Raw genomic sequence first — 21,568 nt, forward strand, 5'->3', positions numbered from 1 at the left:
GTCCCTCTGCTGGTTAATATACAAGATCTCAGCCTTTATGAACATACTTTGTAAAAGTGTACACAACGCACAGAATGGAAGGAAAGTTACCTGTACTTGCAAAAGGAAGGGGCCAAAAGCTCAATTTATGCCAAATTAAAATCTTGTTGTATTAAATAAGCAAGATATTAGTACCTTCCATTTGTGGGGTCACTTTACTTTTATTTGCCTGGCAGTATTTATTATCTGAGTGCTAGTTTTATTGCTGTAAAACTGGATTTTTCATATATATAATTCTGGAATGCATTTTGGGTGAAAGGTGGTTTAGAATTTCAAAACATAATAATGATGAAAATCATGTACATAGTTTAGATTTGATAAAGCAGTTAAAAAGTAGGCAACTTTGTGTGTTTCATATACTACAAAAACTCAGAGTTCTATGCATATTTACAGTATCTGACAGTTCTCACTGAAATACTGTAGGAATTATCTAGTAAGTTTGGTTGTTTCTTAACTTGTGTCATCTTTAGTTGCTTCCTGGAATTTAAAAGTCCTTAGATGTCCTTCTAAGGAGACAGATAATCCACTAAACTGGGTAATTAAAAACCACAAGTTGCTTTTTACAAGGAATGTATATCCTTCCACATAGGACATTTTATTTAGAAGGGGGGTTGACCAAATATATATTAATGGGAATTTGAAATCTTTTAGGGATGTAGTTATTTTTACTACCAAATCTTTAAAATGTGTAGTAGAACAAGAAATAAATGGTCCAGAATGATATTTTTTTGATCCATGATTCAATGTTTTAATGTGTACTGTATTTATTATTATAGCCCTAGGACTATACATATGTTATACTTCAGAATTTTGAGTATCATTTAATTTAGCTGAAGATCAGGTAATTATGGCTGGAGGTTTTAATCAAATTTTAAATCCTTGTTACTTCCTAATGCTGCTCTAACTAACTGTAATTCTCATTCATGAAGTACTATAAATTTTTATGTTGAAATTTAATTTGGTGGATATATGACAACTTTTAAATCCCTTGCAAGAAGAATACACTTCTTTTCCGCCAAACCGTATCAGACTTGTTCCTCACGTGACTATTTTTTAATATTTCAATCTTAGTTGTTTAGACAGATAGGTCCTACTACAATATCCAATCATGCTCTAAGAGAAAATCATCTTATTTTTTTCAATGAGGTACTTAAATGCATTATTTTATAAAACATTTTATAACACATATGAAACAAGATTTTGAATATTTTTTGTATAATAGACTCTCTAAGAGCTTAATGCTTTTAAGGCATATATTATCATTATTGCTTATGCTTTATGGTGAGGGATAATAAAAAAAATCTAAACAAGAAATGTTGGAAAATAAAATTAAGGAACTTTAGAGTATATATGTAACACAACCTGTGCCAGAACTAGCTAAAGCTGCTAAACTGGAACTTAATTCCCTGGTATAGAATAATAATGAACTGCATAGTGAGAGTAAGAGGAAATAAATGGTAAATTATTGCCCTCTTGACTGAAACAGCAACAATAAAGTAGTATCATTTCTTCTATTAAGGATGCAGTAAGTATATAATGACTGAACTAATAAATCAGCATTTATTTTTATAGTGAACTCTATAATGCTAAAATAAAGATTACTGAGCAAGATTATTCATATTTTAAATGATGATGAAGCTGCTTAGTTAGCTGTACTGTACTTGCATCTCTACAGAAAATAATAGACACTATTAAATCTGTAGAAATAATACAAATTTTCAGTCCTGGTGGCTATTACATTAAGTTGTATAGGAGACCCTGTTTGTGTGTGTTGCTTCTATACTATTGGAGGTTCATAATGGTACTTTTTTGAATAAAGTTTTTCCAACATTTAAAATTAGGCTTATATAACTATGATTTTGCAGGGGGGTGCAGAGGAATTTTCAGAGCATCTGCAGGACAAAGTCGCTCAGATTCGTTCCAAGTTAGACTCTGAGTGTGGGGCAGGGTCTGGGGAGACACCAAGGGACTCTTCTTACCCAGTTATCTGGGAATGGTTTGATCCTGTTGCTCCTGAGGAAGTGGGCAGGATCCTGGGGACTGTGAAGGCCACCACTTGCCATCTTGACCCATGCCCCTCCTGGCTGGTGAAAGCAGCTTGGGAGGTGACATGTGGTTGGATCCAGGCGATGGTTACTACATCCTTGCAGGAGGGAGTGTTTCCAGCTGCTTTTAAGGAGGCATTGGTGCACCCCGTCCTCAAGAAACCCTCCCTGGATCCTACTGTACTGGACAATTTTCATCCAGTCTCCCACCTCCCCTTTTTGGGGAAGGTGGTTGAGAAAGTGATGGTATCACAGCTCCAAAGGGTTCTGGAGGAAACAGATTATCTGGATCCCTTCCAGTCAGGTTTCAGGCCCGGATATGGAACAGAAACGGCATTGGTCGCACTTATGGATGACCTCTGGTGGGAGCGGGATGGTGGAAGTGCGACCATCCTTGCTCTCCTCGATCTCTCAGCGGCTTTCGATACCGTCGACCACGGTATCCTGTTGGGAGAGCTCAGGGAATTGGGGGTGGGCGGCACGGTCTTGTGCTGGTTCGCCTCCTTTCTCTGGGGCCAATCCCAATTGGTGGTGATAGGGAGCGAGAGGTCCCATCCTCAGCCCCTCCTTTGTGGGGTGCCGCAGGGTTCAGTTCTCTCTCCGCTCCTTTTCAACATCTACATGAAACCGCTGGGCGAGATCATCCGTCATCATGGGGTGAAGTATCATCAGTATGCTGATGATACGCAGCTATACATCTCCATCCCTGGTGAAGTAAGTGATGCTGTGGCCACCCTTTCGTGGTGCCTGGAGGCTGTAAGGGTCTGGATGGGGAACAACAGGCTTCGGCTGAACCCTGGTAAGACAGAGTGGCTGTGGGTTAATGGCTCCTCTGTTTCTGGGATTTTGTCATCTTTGGTGCTCGATGGGGTGGCGCTGCCTCAGACAGACCCAGTGCATAATCTGGGGGTCCTCCTAGACTCATGGCTCCTGCTTGAAGGGCAGCTGGCAGCCGTGGCAAGGAGGGCCTTTGCACAACTTCGGGTTGGGCATCAGTTACGCCCTTTCCTGGTTCAGGATGCCCTTCGAACAGTCACTCACGCCCTTATCTCCCAGATAGACTACTGCAATGCAATCTACATGGGGCTACCCTTGAAGAGTATCCGGAAGCTACAGCTGGTCCAGAATGCAGCTGCGCGGGCTATTGTTGGTGCCCCAAGGAGGGCCCATGTAATGCCTCTGCTCCACGAGCTGCATTGGGTGCCAGTTTGCTTCCGGGTCCAATTCAAGGTGTTGGTTATCACCTTTAAAGCCCTACATGCATGGGACCAGGTTATCTAAGGGACCGCCTCTCCCCTATGACTTCAACCCGTCCCACTGATCACAGAGAGGGCGTGCTTCGGATCCCCTCAGTGAAAGAACTTTGACTGGCAGGGTCCAGAAGGCGGGTCTCCTCTGCAGTAGCCCCTGCCCTTTGGAACATTCTGCCCCTGGAGGTGCGATTAGCCCCCAGACTCCTGGCCTTCCATAAGGCTTTGAAGACCTGGTTCTGCCACCTGGCCTGGGGTGAGAATACAAGCATGGGGATGGCTAACCCCATAGAGGCCTCTGCCTTCAACCTCAGGTTTTTCATCCTCTTGGTCTCTCCTTCTTCTTTTTAGTAATGTTTTAATTTAAGGTTTTTTGTGTTTATATATTTTATGTTCTAATGTTTATTGTGAATCGCCCAGAGTTCCCCCATTGGGGGAAGATGGGCGGTTGAAAAATTTAATAAATAAATTAAATAAAATAAATTTTGAAAGCTGTAAATATTCTGGCTGTGCAAGCTATTCCTTTTCTTTTAAAATGCTGATGTCAGAACGATGAGAGTGTCCTGGCATGTAGACTACACATGATATTGACTGACCATCCTACACAGTCTATTTTTATAAAAGGTAAACAAAGCCTCAGATAATAATAGGTTACTAATTGCTATTCTAGATATACATTATTGATATTTTAGAGATATGTTCAGAAAAACTGGAACTGATGGTCTCTTGGGACACGGAAAACGATTTTGATATTGCGGAGTTCAAATTTGGGGATCACATTTTGGCCAAATACAAATTTCCTTCTTTTTTAATTAACTGGATAAAAATAATAAATTTTATAATGTTCAGTCAAGTTTATAACAAATGGAATTATTTCTTTACCTATCAAGATATCTTATGGAACTTATCAAGGATGCCCTTTTACTTCTCTTATATTTTATTTAATTTTGGAACCACTAGCTTGTCTTTTTGGACAATCAAAAATGTTGATATAAAACTGGTTGGAGCTGAACACAAATTCTTATAATATACTAATGATACAATATTTCTTATTGATATGTTATCTACCAAATTTTACCACTATAATACAACAGTTGTGTAAGTTATGAGGATAATTAACTGAAGAAAATTTTGCATGCTTCTTTTAGGTTCTAATGTATCTGTGGAAATATGCAAAACTTGGGGCTTGGCTTGGTATTTATTTATGTATTTATTTATCTGTAGAGGTAAGTATTTTAAACTGCTTATCTCATATCAACCTTGATACAAAAAGATGGTTAAACATTCCAGTGAGCTTATGGAAAAAGATAAATGTTGTAAAAATGAAGTTTATTTCAAGATTGATCTATGTACTCAAAGGGATTCCCCAGCAGATTGATAAATTACTAAGGCTTTTATAGGAAAGACAACCTTACAGATTTTATCTAAATTATGGTTATTGCATGATGATGGGGGCTTTAACTTTCCTTTTAGATTCATCATTGGGCATACATCTTGAGCTCTATGTCTTTATGGAATCCAGATGATCAAGTCCAAAAACCATTATGAAATCATTTAGAAAGTTATTATGTGACACACACTCACCCAAAGTCAGAACAACAACTCTCTTTTTCAGTCAGGATTCTACAGTACTGCATTTCCAGCCCTGAAGGCTACAAGGCGTATTTGGAAGATTTGCAATGAAAGTATAATTTGATCTTTATTCACATCATAAAATTACCTTTTGGCATAATTCCAGGCTGAGAATTGCAGGTAAATCTTGGGGGGAGGGTTTGGTAAATAGGGGTATTAATACTTTAGATCAGTAAAATTGTGAATTGCATTTTAAAAACATTTTAAAGTGTTGTAAAAGGAAGTTGTATTTTTAAACTGAAGAATGAGAGTATATTCAATTAAAACATCTGTTGATTTTACAGTTTGGCCCAGAGGTATTAGCAGCATCTAAAACTCCTGAGATACTATCTGCACTGGAATGTATTCTGCATAACCCCCATCTACAGTATTTGTTATAGACAATTAAGAAGCTTTGTAAGACAAATATTTGCAAGAATTATAAAGATTTTAAATGCCCCTATTAATAAGACAATAGTTAAAGGTCTAAAAGAATATTAAGTATATTGATATGATCTTAAGATGAAATGAATTCAACAAAAGATTTTTTAATGTTTATTGGACACTTCACAGCATGCTTGAAAAAAAATTGGCTATCACACTAATTTTGCTGGAATTGTGAAAAGGAGGGGATACTTGCAAACATATTTTGTCCCCTTATGTACTGTTTTGGTTTAATATTATGATTCTTAATTAGATTTTGGCAGGGGGGGAATGCGATTCTGAACTGTATAACAGAAATTTGGAATGGATCATTATATGAAGATCTATGGATTTCTCAAGCATGGGGTGTAGCAAATACAATTACTCTTTTATAATGGAAAGGCAGTGCTGCCCCAGATTTACAATTGTACAATTTGGAATCTTGGGTTCATGATACTGTATATGTTCATCTTCTACTTATGGAAAGACTGTTCCATGTAGTCAAGATTTAACACTTTGTTTAAAAACTGAACTATTTCCTATTTATTTGTTTGTTTTTCCTTTCTTTTTCCTTTCTTACAAGCTTTTTTTTTTGGTGCATATTAAAAGAAATAAATGAAAAAGTTAGTTTATCTGAGGACCTTATTTGGAACTTATGGTTCAAGATCAGGCTTGAAGGAATTGCAACTAGAATAGAGAATCTAGCTTCTAAAACAAATCAAATATACACATGTGCTTTAAAGTATATATATCTTGCTCAGAATAACATCTTTCATCACCTTTGCTGCTGCTATAATGTCATTAAATTTACATTTAAAATCCAACTGAATGAAAAAAGTAAGCTTGGCAAATGAAACCATTTTCAAAATTCTTCATCTTAAAATGATCAACTTAGCAGGCCAAATGTGGTTGGAAACAACGCTGCAGCAAAAAAAAAAAAAAAAGTAAGATGGAGGTCAAGTGACATCCTGTTGCAATTCAGGAAAGCCATCCAATTGGCTGTTCTGCCAAAAGTTGGGGCTTGATATGCGATGGAATTGTTCTCTCTTGCAGTGGGATATTTGTGTAATACTGTATAATTTTATGTTGCTTGGTATAGAGATGGAAGTTGTATTTTGCTATGTATTCTTTCAAACTGATTTACATAAGTTGGGTATGTAAACTGCTCAGAGACAGCAATATAAAATAAACAATAATTTGACCGGGGCCTTCTTTTGGGTCAAAAAAAAAAGGGCTCTTGAACAGATCAGTGGGAAACTAGGATGGGAGGAGAGATTCCTTCAGATATCCTGAACCAAGACTACTTAATGTAGAACTATAAAAGCAAACAACATTCAACACTTGTGAATGTTTATGCTGACTTGTACAGAAAACTCATATGCAGTTTACAATGATGTTAAACAATACAAATAAAAAAGCAATTTGCATAATGAGTAAAATAAAAGTTAACATATGCAATTGAAATATTTATAAATAATCAAAGGGCTATATACTTCAGAAATAAATTAAGCTATTAGTCATTCCTGATCTGCCTAGGAAAAGCATGAAGTACCAGACACAGGAATTTTGGAAAATACTCTTTGCCCCTCTTTTATTCCACCATAGTACATGGAAGTAGCTAAAGGTGGTACAATAACAATGCTAGTAGCTATTTCTGCAGACATCCATAAAACTGCACTGATATACTTAAACATAGACCATGCAGTGGTCTATGCCAAGAATTTCTAAGCAAATGAACAAACTTACGCAGTTTGTATTTTTTTTTTTCTACTGTGAATGGTACATTTGACTTACTATTGAATTTATTTTCTTAATGAGAATGTAGCTCATCTGGGATCAACTCTTTGATTTAAGACTTGAATTGTGTAAAAATACATTCCCTTCCCCAACAAAGAAAAGAAAAATCAGTTTAGACTAATTGTATTTATTTTATTTGAAATGTATTTATATTCTGCCTTTCTGCCTAACAATCCTCCCAAAGAAACTTATAATCTGTCTATCAGCCTTTTTAAATGAGTTTCCTATACAATTGTTGGTAGCAAAGGCTTTGTGGAAGAGTCAGCTGAACAAGCTTCTGCACTTGCTCGCCTTCCTCTTCTTTTAGGGAGCTTTCCCACTCTATTTGGGCACCCCCAAATTAAAAGCATCACCTAAAAAACGTACATGAATTCTCGCCACAAGACCACCTAAGTAAAGGGGCCGGCTCTTGGAGAAATGATAAGGATCGGGTGTGATGTGAAAGAATTTGGAAGAGCTTAGCGATTAACTGAAATCCTTGCTGTCATACAGTTTGGTGAAGCCACTGTCTCAGCCGCTTCAATCTCTGACCGAGCTACTGTGCAGGAAAAGAAAGCACCTTTGCCGACTCGAAGTCCATTAAGAAAAATATATGGTTGAAGGGCAAGCGTGAAAATGTGTTCCCGTGTTGCAAGCTCTCCAAGCTCCGTTACTGCTAGAACCAGCAACCTACGTTCTCCACAGCGCAACCCGCTGCCAGCCTTCAGCGTGCCGCGTGGCAAAATCCCCCGTGGGGAAAAGGCGGCGCCAACGCTGCGGCAACCTTCACGAGCCCCATTCGGCGAGCACCCAAGCCCCGACGGTTCCTCGCCCTCTCCGGAAGTCCCGCCTATTGACACGGAAATGAAGATAAATCCGGAGCCGGGAAAGGTCGGTTTTTTTGTCCAAGATGGCGGCGCCCAGGGAGTCGTGTTGAGGGAAATGAAGGGCAGGCTGAGCGCCGGGACCCGAACCGGTCCCTCCAGCATCCGCCTTACCTCAGGTTTCGGCCGGCACTGAAATTGAAACGCCTCACCCGACCGTTGCTTTTGTTCTTTTCGCGGCGGTTGGGGGAGGGTGCCTCAAGGTAACAGCAGTGTGGGAAAGGTCGATGCCTCAGGATTGCTTGCTTGCTTGCTTGCTTGCTTCCTCTTTAGAGAGCGACCGCGTCTCCCTGGATTTATTATCCGATAAGAGCTGTGCATTGGAACGGTTGATGGAGGAATGCGTCTTCCTTTTTATGCCCATGATCTCTGCCTTTGCTCCGGGTGTTCAAAGGGTGATTGGAGGTCGAGGTCATGTTTTTAGGCGGTCCATCGAGCTCAGCGCCGCTTGGCTAGTTACTGGGAGCTGCTTTCCAAGACTTCGTAAGGAACTGTATCTCAGTTACAGTATATAACTGTATAACCTGAGATCATCTGCGGGCAGCGATTGTGTTTAATTATAAGCTATAATTAAAGACAAAGGGAATACATATTTAGATGCATTATATGTTAATTAGTTAGTTATCCCTGAATCGAGTTCTAGTCTCGATGACAGCACGGACAAATGGTAGCCATCTTGATCAGTCATGACGTTAAATCAAAGCTCTTGCAAGGATGTTCCTGTAATCCCTTCGTTTCTGCCCCCTTCTGCAATCCTCAATTTTGTTAGGTGTCATCATTTTTTCTAGTCCATCATTTGCTTGGACCACTTGCCAGAATATTTATCCTTAATTTAATAGTGCTAATTTTGGTAGTGAAAGTAAAGCTTTTTAAAAACATAGTGTTTAAGTTTTCCCATCACTGTAAAAAGGTCTCTAATTTTAAAATGTCTGTGAGGCTGGAAGAATGTTTGTTTGCTTGAGACTTATGTTCCCATTAAATACTTGTACTCTTTAATACTTGTCTGCTATGTAAAAATTAATAATACTTACAAGCATATTTTATTTTATGCCTTCGAGTCAGTTTTTGACTCCTGGCAACTGCCTTGATAAGTCCCTGCAGTTTTCTTGGCAAGATTTCAGAAGTGGTTTGTCATTGCCTCCTTACTAGGGCTGAGAGGGAGTGACTGGCCCAAAGTCACCCAGCCGGCTTTCATGCCTCAGGCGGGACTAGAACTCATGGTCTCCTAGTTTCTAGCCTGGTGCCTTAACCACTACACCAAACTAGCTCTCAAGCATATTTTATCTACATATAAAAGATAGCTATTAAAGATACATTTTGTTTAAAATACTGAAACTACTTTTTAGTGGACATTCAGTAGAACTATAATATATCAGTTTGAGCATTATGAACATGCACTTTGGATTCTTAAACATTATTTCAATGTTTTTCTTTGTTGTCATAAGATTTTTTACTATGACAATGAAAAAGCTGAAGTTTTATGGTTACCTTATATCATAGTTAGTAATTTTTAAGTTCTGTAATAAACATGTGGCAGCTGGTGCAACAATAAAATAAAACAACCCTGATGTTAATGTTCAGTACTTTTATGAGATACTTTTAAGTAAATGTTCCATCTTACTGATGCTTGACTAGTTATAAACAATTTTATAGTCAATGGGAGTAGTAAGAGTGAAAAAAGTTAGCTTGATTGTTTGAAAAGAAATACTAAATGATTTCCCTTTGTGTTTTGCAAATAGTATGTAATCTCATGTTTTTTCTTTATCTTTCTTCTCTTGTGAATCTTTCTCTTGCTGTTGAAATTGAGGATCTATATAATTTTGTTCTAGGAAAATGCAAAATGTCATGCACAGAACAACTGTTTTTGAGATGGTGTATGTCTGAGCTAAAGTGTACATTTGAATATGGAATGAAAGGGGGATGTTTCAGTCCAGCTATGGAGCAGAACACAGCCATTCTGGGCACAAGTGTTGGGGGATAAGAGTGGGAAAAACCTCAAGGACATTGACAGTGACAACTGAATGGCAACTGAGAAAAGGAGGGAAGGGAATGTACTGGCAGGCCAATAGGACATGCCACCCTAGGATGGTGACAGTGACAACTGAGGGAAGGGAAGAGTCTGGGAACACTGCAGGGAGATAGCCTGGTGTGACATGCTTGTACTGGGGCACTGGTGTCAGCAGCAGAGTGGAGGCAGAAGGAGGAGGGAAGGGAAAACACTGGGAAGATCAGCACAAGGTAAGGTTGGCTCCCAGTTTGCTCTTGTTGGATAAAGGCATGAAAGCAGTATTGTCTGAGAGAGCACCTAGAGCATGATGGTTTGCTATTGAGATTAGGGTGGAGGATTTCTGTTGTGTGTTTTTCCATTTTAATATACTTTTTACTTGTATTTTATTGTTTTATAGTTTGTATTTTATGTTATTGTAAACTGTTGGGAGTAGCTCTGCAAAGTAATGGTATACCAATGTTAAATAAATAAATGAATGAATGAATGGCCTGGGTTAGTTTCAGGGAAGAGGGGAAATATGTATACTAGTCTTACCTTTCTTGCACTGGGAACCCTGCAGACTTTATTTAGACTACTGAGAATACCAAAGAAGTTCTGAGTTTTGTTTTGGTGAATTGTGGCTCATACTGAATGGCTTGGCAGAACTTCCACTGTACTATGTTTGGTGCACACTTCTTGTTCACATCTGTAATTTGCTCTAATATTTATTGCAAATGTTTTTTTTAAAAAGAATTATCTCTTGCAGGAACATTTTTGCAGAACATCCAAGAAAAAAAACAACCATGCAACAGATGCCATGCAAGTTTGCATGTTTCTTTAGAGTCATCAAAGTAAAGGGAGTTACATTTCAGCAGCTGAACTTCTTCAGGCGAAAGGTAAGTTTAATGTAACATTGTGTACCACATCAACATTGCATACCACATCAAGAGCTGGAATTGATTATAGCTGTGCAATTTCTGGATTGATTGATTGATTGATTATGAGCCAGCATGTCATTGTCAACTCTTAGCAACCACATAGAAAGACCTTCTGTCACTAGTCTGGCCCTTCACGTCTTCCAACAGTTCACCCATCATCACTGTAATTGAGTCCATCAATTTTGTTGCTGGTTGTTGTCTTCTTTTCTTTCTTTCCATCTCAGCCAGCACATTTTCTTTATAGGCTTCCATATCCACTTTTTGATGGATGGCACTGTAGAATTTGGAATTTACAAATAGAAGATGAAGATACCTACATTAAGCATCCTAAAGGGAGAAAGAGTAACGTGGGGACAAAATTAAATTGTTGTTGCTCTTGGGTTATATCTAGATATCCTCCTGCATAAGGGGATGGGTGATAACTCACTTTGTTTTCTTTTCATTTAATCCTCAAAGCCTCTTGAATATGCTCTCCTAGTTTTGATAAACCTACTGAGTAGAATGAACTATGACACAAGAGAATGAAACAAGTAGAGAAACTCATAGCAGATTGATCAGAGACATCTTTTCACTGCTTGCAGAGGTGCCTTCTAAATATTAAGATGGAAAATAATTGATAGAGCAATCAAAACTGCCTGTGCAGTAGGCTAAATAAATATATATATAAAGGGTTGGAGTTGGTGTAGTTAAAACTGCCCAAATTCTTTATATTAAATCATAGTTTGGAAATTATGTAGTCCAACGTCCTACTGGATGCGGGAATTTGCTACTACAGCATCCCTGACAGATGAGCAACCAGCTCTGTATCCATATAATGGTAGGATATTCCAGCCCATATTTTGCTATTTTCTCTATTAGGATTTCATGGGAGTTTTGGTTGAATGCTTAGCTAAAGTCAAGGTACACTATATCCACTGTATACCCTTGGTCAGCTAGATTGGTTGCTCTGTCAAAAAAGGAGATCAGATTGGTTTGGCATGACTTGTTCTTGCATTTTTTTCCCTAAATGTTCACAAGCTGACTACTCAATAATCCATTCCAGAGTTTAACCTGGTACTGTCTTCAAGATGAACTGCCTGTAGTTATTTGGATTCTCTTTTTTCTCCATTTTGGATATAAGAACACAATGGTAGAATGCCCATCCTCCATGATTTCTCAAAGTTATTCAGAAAGGGGCTTCAAAATCACTCACTCACATGGGTTTCTACTTTGGATTAACCTTTATATTACTTATGTTCTTTAATGGAACCAAAACATTTTTCTTAGTCACATCATCCATGGATTAAATTTGTACAGCAAGGAAGAATTGTAAGTTATTTATTTAAGGTAGCATTGGTGTGAAGGAGGTAGGGTATAGGTAGAAAAACAGGTACATTTGTATTTTATTTTTCTGTATATTTCCGCAAGCCCAAATGGATCAGGTTTAAATGGTGGAAATTCACAGAGTATTAAAGCTGAAACGTTCAACTAAAATTTTAGGTAATGTTAGTAATAACCTTACATTAGTGTTTTAAAACATAAAATAAGCTGTAAAATGAAGAAACATCACTGAATGTGTTACTAGAAAAAAATTCTCCCATGAAATTATCCTACACAAGTTCACTCAATACAGAGGGACTTTTTCAGAAGCACGTAGAAAGTATGGTCCTATGGAAATGATGAAGTAGCCTAAATAAGTTAAAATGGTTATTTTACCAAAAAAAAGTGTTTTTGTTTTTCAGTATGTAATGCAGCATAAGAAAACACTTTTCCAGCAAGCAAAGCTGAAGCCAGAATCAACTGTACCACCTTGCTTGGAAGGACAGCGTTCAAGTGAAGAGACAATGACTGTCCATGAGGTGAAATCAGTTTCACCTCTTCTGCCTCCCTTCTCAGAGAAACCAGTGATGAATGAAGAAACATTGAAGCTTACAGCAGCCACTATTGGTGCAAAAACTGTGGAAGGATCAGCACCTAAAGAAGAAAAAGATTGGAAAGAAATGAAATTAAATTTGGATACTTTGCCTGGCATTTTGGCTCGTTTGACCAAAATTAAACTTACAGGTACTTTTTTTTTTTTTTCTTTCATAGGACTGTTTTCATTACATGTGTTTTCCTCTTTGATTTTTCTATTTTGGTTTTTCGTGCATTTTTTTTTTTTGAAGTTCTACAGCCTAGTCTTACATCTGTTTAGCAAAAATGAAGAGCTCCTGAATTCAGTAAACGTGCTATTATTGTGGCCCTAGCTCCTTGTCCGTTATTAGTCACTTCATGTAAGGAAATGTAGCATTAGAGATTTGGTTTTCATATTACCACATAAAGAGGCACAGTTACCGATTTCCATTGTTTCTTGGGCTTTAAATTGTTCATCATCACAAATTGTTCACTGTATTTGAAATATAGTTCTTCATAGGCTGCCTTGAAATTTCTGTTCTTTGGATTTAGACTAGTTATTTGTTCTATAGTAGGGAACATTTTCATTTAAAAGTGTGGATAGTTCTATTTTTAAACCAGTCTGCATCACTAACAGATTGAGTTTTGGGGGAAAAAAACTTCCACAGGTGAATAAGCTTTGTAGTGATTTTCTGCCAGCTGGGCTTTAATGTCTTTGACACGCAGCAGAGATATACACGCACTTATTCTAGTGGCTTTTAAGATTTCAGGATATCTGCTACAATGAGATCGGTAGCTCTGCATCAAAAGAGCTGCTTTTGCTAGTTTTGCTATATGTTTTTTCTGTGATACAGAACATCGGTGCCTCTGTACCTGTTGGAGAGCTATTTAGTTAAATAGGTGGAGAGTGGAGGTGAGGATTGGCAAAAATAGGTTTTTTAAAAGCATATTGAGCATACAGGTAGTCCTCACTTAATGACGGTAATTGGGACTAGAATTTCCATCACCGAGTGACGTGGTTGTAAAGCGCAACATTATATGACTGCGCCACTTAGAGACAGTAATTCTAGCAGTCCCGGTACTGTTGTTAAGCGAATCACTGTGGGTCATTAAGCGAGGACCTCACATAACTGCGACTTTTGACTTCCTGCTGGCTTCCCCATTGACTTTGCTTGTGGGAAGATGGCAGGGAAGGTTGCAAATTGTGATCATGTGACCGTAGGATGCTGCGATGGCTAGAATTTCGAGGACTGGTTGTAAGTACCACTCATTCAGCATCATTGTAAGTTCAGTCACTGAATGAGTGGTTGTTAACCAAAGATCACCTGTATGTTAGAACTTACAGTTTTTGTGGGGGTTTTGTCTAGAACCGTTGAAAAACAGTATAGCTGATTTTTGGCAGCTGCCCATGTTTGCCCATAACTGCTCATGTTTGATGGTATAGTCAAAGGAGCCTGCAGGGCCTGCAGGTTGTCCACATTCCTTGTTCACTAAGGCCTTGAAGTAGGAAGGGAGGAATAAAAAGTGGAGAAGGGAGAGGGTGATCTTTGTGGGGACTGTAGGCATGTTTGAATGCATGAAGAATTACAGATGAATTTATTTAGAAATAAATTGAGAATATTAATTGGCTTGCCTTTGTGAATGGGTATTTTGGAGCAGAAACGGTGGCTTGTTTCAATTATCAGATGCTACTTCTATACCGCATTTAGGTTCTGGACAAGTTACTTGTTTATATCAATTTGCATTCTGAGAAATAGGCATTCAGTTTAGTAATAAATGCTATGTTCCCATAGCAGCTGTTTTGTAACAAAGTCCATGGCATTTTTTAAAAAAATAACATTTGTGTTCACAGTTCAGAAATAATTTGAATCCTCAAATTATTCCAAATATTGTAATAGGGGTATTAGTGAAAAATCTGCTATATAAGTAGTCCTCACTTACTGACTGCCTCATTTAGCAACTGTTCAAAGTTATGATGGTGCAAAAAAAACAGCTTTGCAACCAATCCTTGAGTTTACAACCACTGCAGTATCCCGAGGTCACATGATCACCATTCAGGTGCTTTGCAACCTCTGCGCATTTACAACTGCTACAGTGTCCTGCGGTCATGTGATCGCCATTGTGTGCTTCACAACTGGCTTGTGACAAGCAGAGTTAATAGAGAAGGCGGAAGTAAAATCGTAAGTCGCGGTCATGTGATGTTTCACTTAATGACCATGGCACTTCACTTAACAACTGAAGGGGAAGTGAGGTGGTAAGCCAGTCGTTGTGATGTGATTTTCTGCTTAACGTTCACGGTGCTTAGGAACAGAGTTACCGGTCCCAATTGTGGTCTCTAAGTGAGGACTAACTGTACTGTTAAAATTTTCTTTTTTTCCAGTTGAGTGATTAATAGCAGACATTCTTAAAATGTCAAATTTTGTTTTAATTTATTTTCTAAGCATCTTGCTGCTATACTGTGCTATACACATTCTTATATAGGCATCACATTGATTTTACAGATTCTAGGTAGCTGTTGTAGGTGATAATTGTTTCTTCTTTGCTTGGGCTCTCAGGACAGCATAGATACAATATTATGTCTTAGCTTATGTGTTAAGTAGGCCAATAAGTTGTACCACTTTGAAGGAAGAAAAGAAATAAGTATCTGATTCTATGAATAAAAAAAAAATAATTATGAACTCTGGCAACAGCTTACATAGAATCTAAAAAAATCCTGATTTAACACATATTCTAGTAAATGGATAAATAAATTGGCACAATTTGTGAATTGTTTGCTGGGTTATTTAGCAAATTAGAACAGGATAGGTTTACAGAGGCTTGTGTATTAATGATCCTGATTTAGTATTACGGGTGAATGTTGTTAGCATTACAGTCTGCTTTTTTCAAGACTATTTCTAATTTTTTAAAAAAGTCTTACTAACATTTGTTTCAAATTACTGTTAAATCTGAAAATATTTTAACAATATGAACTCTTTTTAATGTTCATGATGTAATTGCTGGTGAAAGATGCATATAACTACAAACGAATCTAGGTTTACTGTGTAAAGAAACTGAGTGTCTTACCACCAACTTTACTCTTACAGTGTTTCAATAAGCAAAGTGTGAAACTGCGAGGAAAAAAATATTGATGACACTTTAGAAGAATTGTAGCTTTCCTTGGGGAAAATTAAAATTTAGAGTAATATGAAACTATCTAACTAGTCCCATTAAAACAAAACTACACTTTTTCCTTGTTTTAGCTACACATTTATCATAAAATTTAAGACAATGGTTTGAATGCAGGATTGTATGATGAAGAACATCATGAATTAGGTGGAGGCAAATATTGCCTGCAGCCCCAGGATGAAGAGAACACACCCTACCTAGTCCTTTTAGACCTCTTAGTGACATTCCACTACTTCTAAGGGTTGCAATTGAGAGTACAGGTTGTCCTCACTTATCGACCATTTGATCAGTAACCATTCAAATTACAACATTGCTGAAAAAATAACTTTACAGCCCATTTATGACTTCATCATCTCTCAGTCATATGATCACCATTACAGTCAGTACGCATTATCCTATAGCTGAACTGTTCCCCCCCCCCCCCCCCTTGCAGAGCAGATTGATTAGAAAGGGATTTCAAGAAAGCCTGGAGCTGGGAGCCATGGGCATGCTACGCGAATTGCTTACAGTATTCTCTTGAAATTGTTTTCTTTCCAATCTCTCTGCTCAGGGTGGGTGCGGGGGAGAAAAAAAGCAAGCAGTTTCTGTAGGAAATCTCTCCTTTGCCTGACCCTTTCCTGCTGCCAGCACAATTGCATTTCTTTTGATGTTTAGAAGAGCAAACATCTTACTCTCTTGAAATCCCTCTCCAATCTCTGCTCTGCGGCATGCAGGGGAAGGGTCAGGCAAAGGACAAATTGCCTACAGAAATTGCTTGCTTTTTTTCTGCCCCCCCCCCCTTGCAGAGCAGAGAGATTGGAGAGGAAGAGATTTCAAGAGAGTAAGCTGTTTGCATAGCATGCCTAATTGCATTGCTTTTGATGTGTACAAGACAGTGAGCAGGCACTTGAGTATTTCAAAGGGTGAGTAAGTGGTTAGGAGGCAAACAAAAGCTGAAGGTGTGAAACTGAATAGTCTTGTCTCTCTTCAACTGGAAGGCACAGTCACAGTCACGTGATTTACCACTTAGTGATGACTTTGCTTAATGATGGAGTTGCCAGTCCCAATTAGTGTTGTTAAGCGAGGACTACCTGTAGTATGCTTCATTGGTTCCACTCTTGCCTAACTGGATGGTTTCAGTCAGTGGGTGGGAGGCTGAAAGGTAATCCCAGAAGTTCCTTATTTCTGGATGCAGCAAGATTCATGCCTTTCACCCCTATTCTTTACTATCTATATGAAACCTTTGGGAGATATCAATCAGCCGGATGGGATGAGATGATAATACTCAGATATTCATCACTACCCAAGCCAGGGTGGGGATCCTGTGGAAGTCTTGACCCAATGTCTGGAGGCTGTGAAGGATTGGAAGAGAAATGTCAGCCCTAAAGTAGACCAGACTAAGAATCCAATGCCATATAGGTCAGGACTACTTTTATTGTAACAGCTATAGTAACAAAATCTTGCAAGTCTGAATGTGCTTCTCCCTTCCCTCATGAACTAGGGAGGGGCTTGACTGAGACATTTTCCAAAATTAGTTTCTTGGCCTGGGCCCAAGCCCTGCTTATCTTACCATTGCCTTAGTAGCAGCTCTTCTTCCTGTTCTTCAAGGCTATTCTCTATGTCTTCTATAGGAAGAAACAAGCTGAAATTAAACCCTTATAAGACAGAGGTACTATTTTTAAAAATTAATCTGATTATCTTTTTTTTTACAATAAATTTTATTAAAGTTTACAGATACAAAGATAAAAAACTAATACAAACTAAGAAAAATATAAAAAGAAAAAAGTGCAGAGAAAAAAATAAAGAATTCTTAAAGCCTCATCATTCAGTCATAACCAGTAAAAGTTCATTAAGAGTTACCAGGCATAACAACATCTATATTTTAACCTTAATCAGATAAACCAACTTTATATTTTTTTCCTTTCCTTTTCACAGTAATTTATCACTTTCTCTGAAAATACAACAAAATATCTCTTCTTCCCATATCTCATCTCTTGTCTATAAATAAATCTTTAAAACCTTATCATTCAGTCCTGGTCGGCAAAAATCCATTACGAATTACCAGAAACAACAACATATATTTTTTAACTTTGATCAAATAAACCAACTATATTCCTACCCTTTGCTTTTAATAATCTTGCTCTTTAATCCCTTTAAATACTGTCCCAGAACTTGATTTCTTTTTATTTTCTCTTTATTTCTTTTCAGAAACTCCTTCAAAACTTTAACATGTCTCTTTTGTAAATCCAAAATAAGAAAGTTATCCAAGTCACACTTCTGCCTTGTTATTGGTATATCCCTTTTAATGTTTAAGATATCAGCCAGTTTCATTTGTAAATTCAATGTAACATCTTTTTCCATATCATTCTTGTAACCTGTCATTTTTAAATCCACATTTGAATCAGTCTTAGTCTTGTCCAGTAAAACCTGTTCCTCTTCTATAACCTCTTTTAAATCCATTTTTATGATAGCAGACAATCTTAAGAGTAACTTCTGAGTGCATTGTTCCCAAAATACCCTTGAATTGTTCCAAAGTTAGAGTATTTTGCTCCATTGTGTATTAGTGGGTCTCTCCTCCTTTAATTATCTTTAGTTCTTTCTGGTTCCCTCTAATGTCCAACTTTCAAAGTCCCCTCTTATCATGGTTTCCCCCCTCCCCCTAATCAACAGCATTTTCCCACAGGAAGGTTTCTTATACTTAATTTCAAAATCTTCATTTTTTTTAATAGAATTCTAAACAACCCACAGAAGGATTCTTGTAATTAATTTCAAAATGTTATTTCAAATCCATCTGGCCCCTTAGTCCATTTATAACTTTTATGACTTCCTAAAATCAATTTTCTAATCACCTTTTGCTGTTTATTTCAATATATATATTTTTACATCCTTAAATTTGCCTAAAACTTCTTTTGCCAAGGAGTGAAGGAAACTTACCCAGGGTAATGAAACTTGCCATTCTGAAGGTTCATAATATCCAAAAAACTATTAACAAGCAAGTTCCAGAAGTGATTAAGAAATGAAATATGTGAACCCTGTATCTGTAAAAGCACTGTCCATGGACAAAAATGGCAATCCCTCAGCTCCCAGAGCTCTAAACCTGCCGGAGACTGCTGCCTTATGGTCTCCTTGTGGGGAACTACTGTCCGGAGTGCTTGTGGGCTATTCCAAGTCCTCTCCTTGTCCAGAAAAGAATTCTGAGAAGCCGATCCATTCACCGGCTCCTCATTCTGCTTCATTTGTTGGCTCCCACTCTCAGCAGAACCCTCTTAATTTCACCATTGCTTCCCCAGAAGTTCTAAAAAATATATCTGATTATCATTTGGCTGAGGTTATTATTCTGGACAAGAGAACAGTGCCAGATAACAGTGTCCTTTAAGGAGCAGGTCTGTGACTCAGGAGTCATCCTATATTCATAGTTGCTGCTAGATACAAAGGTGGAGGGCTTGCACAGCTTCACCTGGTGTATCAGTTGCAGTTCTGTTTGGAGCTTGAGGTCCTAATAACAGTCACCCATGCCTTTATCACCTCTAATATGGACTACTGAAATATGTTCTACATGGGGCTGCCTTTAGGGACCACCTGGAAACTGCAGTTAGTACAGAATGCAGAACCCATCTTCTGGTGAATGAAAGCCTCTGGGCTTTTATATATAACACCAGTGTTGAGGTACTGCTTTGGCTACCATTACATTTCCTAGTACAATTCAGAGTACTGGTTGTTATCTCTAAAGCCCTATATGGTTTCATACCTAAGTACCTACAGGACTTCCTACTCTGAGTAGAGTACGCTTCCAAGTTAGGGGTCTTGAGACTAAGATTTAGGGAGGGAAGGTGAGGAAACAATGCTTCTTGAATATACTTTCCATCTGTATGGAATTCCTTACTCTTAGAAATTTAGATGGAACCCTCCTTACTGGTCATTAAAGGGGTGGTCAAAATGAAATTGTTGCAAAGAGTATTGTGCAAGTGTTGTTGCTGAGCTGGATGTGAAAGGAGATAATGTCATTTGTAGGACTTTATGGTTGTATTGTTCTTGATTTGTATAAATCTTCAGGAGTCCCTATGGAGTCTGTGGTATGCAGAGGTTATAATTCATAAATATGTGAAACACTTGTGTTCAGTAACACCATTTTATCTTGGGATAGGTCGCCATGTTCTGTGGCAACTATAACCTTCAAGAATCTCCATGGGAAGCTTAATATGAGAATACTTTGTAGTAGTCATTGCCTTAACAGTTAAAAGCATTGCTGAAAATATATGTTTGAATTGACACATGTATTTGCTTTAGCCAAGACTGAGATGATGTACTTGACACTAAGAACTTTGTTTACAGGTATAAGATACTGAGCAAGCTTACAGCAATAGCCACCCAATTGGATAAAGTAGAATATATTACCGCTGCTTTAATGAGATCCTGATAAGTTGCAATGAAATTAACTTGTGGAAATCAATGAAGACTTTAATTAGAACACTGGCTCTGGTGTGCTAGAATTTTTTGGGAGCATTATAATAATAATGTTATACAGACTGCTTCTCATTTTCCTGTTTATAAATGGTGTCTTGCTATTATACATAAGTTTAAAGCACTCTCCCTGATAAGTTTTAATTAAACTTCTAGTCACAGTGTAAAAGAAAACATATGCCTTACTAATGGAAACCTGGTATGTGTAGCAAAACTTGATAAAAAACAAATAGGAAGGTAGCAACAAATGCCATTTGCATTTTTAGCTGCTCCCACCTCTTTCTATGTTGTTCTTTTTGTTCATAAGCCACCCAGAGTTGCTACAGAGTCAGGTGGTCTCCAAATGTGGATGAATAAATATGGATAAAATGTGGATGAATGGTACTCCATATACTACCTGTAATGGTTATAAGCGTAGAAGGGCAAATTAAAGAGCTATACAAATAGTGTAGATACTAAGATTGTGCCTATATTCCACAAAGTTTTAGCCCTGACAGTGAAGGGGTATAATTTATTCCCTAGAGGAGATTGTTAACCCACATAAAGTGCACAGGTACACAAGGGAAACACATTTCTGTGGGAACATCCTTTCTTATTTTGTTTTTAAAAATATTATGATTCAATAAAGGAATAGAGAAAAAAACAGTACAAATGCACAGTTTTAAAAGAATATAAAAGATAATACATATATACATACAGTAAAATACAGGCTGATAGCCAGCAAGTCTAAAATATCATGGCTGATATACTCTAGTACATCTATAAGAAATTTCATATCTATTTTTTAATCAAAACATATTCTTTATTAACCTTCAAAACCTTCTGGTCAACAGAATTGAAGTAATTAAAGAAAAGGGGAGAAAGAAACATAAGTCATACTTCACTAATAAATTTATAAATTGTGCTTAACAAATGTTCATTATTATATAAGATTTTCAGATTCAGTCGTTTCTCAGTGTTCTTTGATTCTGTAATTCTTTTGTTGCAACACTACTTGTTCGAAAATATTGGAACCAGTTACGTGTGGAAGAGCACTGTGTAGTAATACTCTTATTGAAAGAAGAATTTGCCGTTTTCCCTGCATTCTCTTAAGGCAGAATTGTTGCTGTTCCATAAATGTAGCACTGTTGTTCAGGAC

The 21,568-nt window shown here is 37.6% G+C and overlaps 1 protein-coding gene across 1 annotated transcript in view; it reads left to right on the plus strand.

Moving 5' to 3' along the window:
- The first annotated feature begins 8,023 nt into the window (after positions 1-8,023).
- The window catches only part of COX10 (cytochrome c oxidase assembly factor heme A:farnesyltransferase COX10), a 137,961-nt gene continuing 124,416 nt past the window's right edge, over positions 8,024-21,568 (plus strand). The window contains exons 1-3 of the mRNA XM_088133461.1: positions 8,024-8,231; positions 10,782-10,911; positions 12,675-12,996. Coding sequence (XP_087989587.1) covers positions 10,819-10,911; positions 12,675-12,996 — 415 coding nt within the window. The 5' untranslated portion in view covers positions 8,024-8,231; positions 10,782-10,818. The remainder of the gene's footprint in view (positions 8,232-10,781; positions 10,912-12,674; positions 12,997-21,568) is intronic.

The sequence above is a fragment of the Python bivittatus genome, unplaced genomic scaffold (genome assembly GCF_059951505.1).
Source record: "Python bivittatus isolate LINGU-HERP-01145 unplaced genomic scaffold, Pbiv_v1 ctg000080_np1212, whole genome shotgun sequence".
Classification (NCBI taxonomy): domain Eukaryota; kingdom Metazoa; phylum Chordata; class Lepidosauria; order Squamata; family Pythonidae; genus Python; species Python bivittatus.